General features: G+C 41.3%; 1 protein-coding gene across 1 annotated transcript in view; it reads right to left on the bottom strand.

Moving 5' to 3' along the window:
* The window catches only part of Psmd13 (proteasome 26S subunit, non-ATPase 13), a 14,684-nt gene that overhangs the window by 5,173 nt on the left and 6,517 nt on the right, over positions 1–2,994 (bottom strand). The window contains exons 6-7 of the mRNA XM_004637944.2: positions 2,498–2,584; positions 39–210 (exon numbers count right to left, since the gene is read on the bottom strand). Of these exons, the coding sequence (XP_004638001.1) occupies positions 39–210; positions 2,498–2,584 (259 nt within the window). The remainder of the gene's footprint in view (positions 1–38; positions 211–2,497; positions 2,585–2,994) is intronic.

Here is a 2,994-nt window from a genome sequence, read left to right as displayed (position 1 = left end):
AATAAAAATTTAAAAAATGAATCTAACCCCTCTGTTACCTGGTAGATCCTTGATGTCAACACAGCCCAGGAACCGCAGGGCATCTTTGTAGTAGGAAGCATGGTTCCCGATTGTTTGATAGTATTTACTGGAGAGATCATAGAAACGGCTGTGAACTGATGTCACACCAGGGAGGTTGCGGAGCATCTCTTCAACATCTTCGATTGTTTCCTATGTACAGGAGTCAAACCATTTGAGAACATGATGCAAAAGTAAAAAGCATGAGCTGCAAATGGGAAGACTGATGTGTATACATTAAACTGCAAATCTTCAGTTCACAAAGCACAGAAAAAAGTACAAAGATAAGATACAGGTGAGAAAAGACATTTACAGCACATGTAACCCCACAAAGAACTGTGACTCACATGTGTCAGTCAGAACACAGTAGAAAAACAGTAACAGGCAATTACAGGGGTGGCAGTTTCAATGGACTGAGAAATATTAAGCATCAAAAAGATGCCACTTCACCCCCACTAGATCAGCAAGACAGTATGAAAGTGCCAAGTACTGAGGCTACAGCATCCAGGAGTGCATGCCTGGCTTCAGAGATGCACTCCGGTGAGATTCTGCTCTCACGCAGTAAACAGACACAAAAATGCTAATTTGAACATTGTTCATAATAGAAAAAAAAACAAAAAAACAAAAACCCTAAATGTAATGCTAACACAAGCACTTCTGTAACAGAAAAAAAAAAAATCTAAATCCCTCTATAAGAGATCAGATACTTACAAGGCATGACTAAACAAACAAGAAAATTTAAATTTCAAAAATGTATTACAGAAGACACATTGCCATTAACCCCCTTTAAAATACTCTTTGTTTCTTCAACATACTCAATCTCATTGCTCTTGCCATTTTCTGAAGTCGCTCTGGAAGTCCTTGTGAGCTTTTTGGCTGTGCTGCTGTGGCTGCCTTAATGTCCTGAACTGACTTAAAAGACGGGTTTCACAGCTGACTTTGGGGAAGAGCAAGAAGTTGCAGAGTGCCAGGTCCAGCGAGTAAGGTAGCTGAGCATATCATCATATATCATCACCTTTTTATGACTCTGCCTTTCTGTTAGATGGCACCTGGCGCAGCATTCACCACTTTTGTTTTCGAGACAGGGCCTCACACATAGTTCAAGCTGGCCTTACACTCACTTAGTGCAGGGTGGCCTCAAATCCACAGCAATCCTCCTGCCTACGCCTCTCAAGTGCTGGGATTACAGATGTGCATGACCTCTCCTGGTGGTACTCAGCAGTTCTGATCACATTTCATAAGGACACTTACAAAAGAGGACTTCCTGAACTACTTTAAGGAGTGACAAGAACAATGGGATAAGTATATTAAAATGAAGGGGGATCAGGCCGGAGAGATAGCACAGTGGTTTAAAGCACCTGCTTAGGAAAGCTTAGGCAAATACAGTGACTGTGGTTCAAACCCTGGCATCACATGCCACACCAGCCCTGGCCCGAGGATGGGCTGAGGTGGCCACAAAAAAGAATGAGGAATCAATGGCAATCTATTTTTTACTGTAAATTAAAAAACTTTAAACATTTACCATATATTCTGACCACATCCATATGCTACACAGCATACAATGAAAACACTACGTTGGAGTGAAAATAAACTGCTCAGACATATCAACACTGACCAGGGTTAACCTACATGACTGCATGAGTGTGGTTGTAAGAGCTATGCTGAGGAAGGGTCTTGGTGGAGGTCATGTGTGTGCACACGTGTGTGTACGCATGCACATAACGCTCTGCTCTTGAGCAGCTTTGTGCAAGGGTCCCTGTTACAGCATTTCTCATAGTGTATTACAGTTTTCAGTGTCTCTCAAATATTTTAGGAAAAAAATATAGCCAAGCATATATGGGCTAGGACTGTGAAACATTCAATATTTTTTTTTTTTTAGGACAACAAGAACATGAACATCTTTAACACTCACACCCTGTATTTTCTTTAATATTATGGTTGCCAGAAACAAAGTTGTCTGGTAAACAAAGCAGACTGATCACATGTGCTGGCCTCACTGCCACTCTTGCCTATACCTAACCCCCAAATAAAGACAGGCAGCTCTAACAACAGTTTAGGAGGCAGAAAGAGACTGGAGGAGCAGCATGTGATCTGCCAGTACTTGAGGGCCTCCCTTGATCTGTGAAGCCACATGTTTGGGATCAACTGAGGCTTTGTGGAGTCCTGACTGTACAACCAAACTAGTTACACACAGGTATGCCAAAAAAATTTACTATAATATGGTTTTGAAAAACACACAGAGAATTGTAAGACCAAAGTGGTAAAATACAAATAGTGAGAAATGTGGGTTAGATGTACAAAAGATTTTCGCGCTTTTGCAACTTAATTTTTCTGCAACTTAAAATATTTTTAAATAAATAGTTGAAGAATACATTACCTTTTCCCTAGTTTCATACAACTTTTTAAAGCTAAAGTTAAGTTGGTGTTATGGTGATCTCACCTTTGTAACTTGTAGATCCCCGATGTTTAATTTTAGAGCTCCAATTGCTGTTTTACACAGGATCACTGCCTCATCACTACTTTTCACCTGAAGATATCAAAAAACACAGAACCTCAGAAATGTGGGCAGCCTACTTGCAAAGTAAGGCACTATCTGTGTGCTGACTTGATCACAATAATAGTAGATAGACATTTTCTGAAGGTGTAGACCAAAAAAAAAAAAAAAAAGCCAAGTGTGGTAGTGCACACCTACAATCCCAGTACTTGGGAGGCTGAGGCAGGAGGACTGCCACCCAAACCAAACCAAAAATGAGGACAAAAACTGTAAGCCACACATCCCAGAAGATATCATTCAGGTCTGCTGGTGGACACTGCGGAGGAAGCATCATCAGGCTCTCTTCCGACTGCCGTCAAGTCTAAGTCAGAGTCTCCCAAGGAGCCCGAACAGCTACGGAAGCTCTTCATCGGAGGGCTGAGCTTTGAAACAACTGATGAGAG

This window comes from Octodon degus, unplaced genomic scaffold (genome assembly GCF_000260255.1).
Source record: "Octodon degus isolate 3935 unplaced genomic scaffold, OctDeg1.0 scaffold00093, whole genome shotgun sequence".
Lineage (NCBI taxonomy): Eukaryota > Metazoa > Chordata > Mammalia > Rodentia > Octodontidae > Octodon > Octodon degus.
This window is presented reverse-complemented; position numbering and strand designations above follow the sequence as displayed.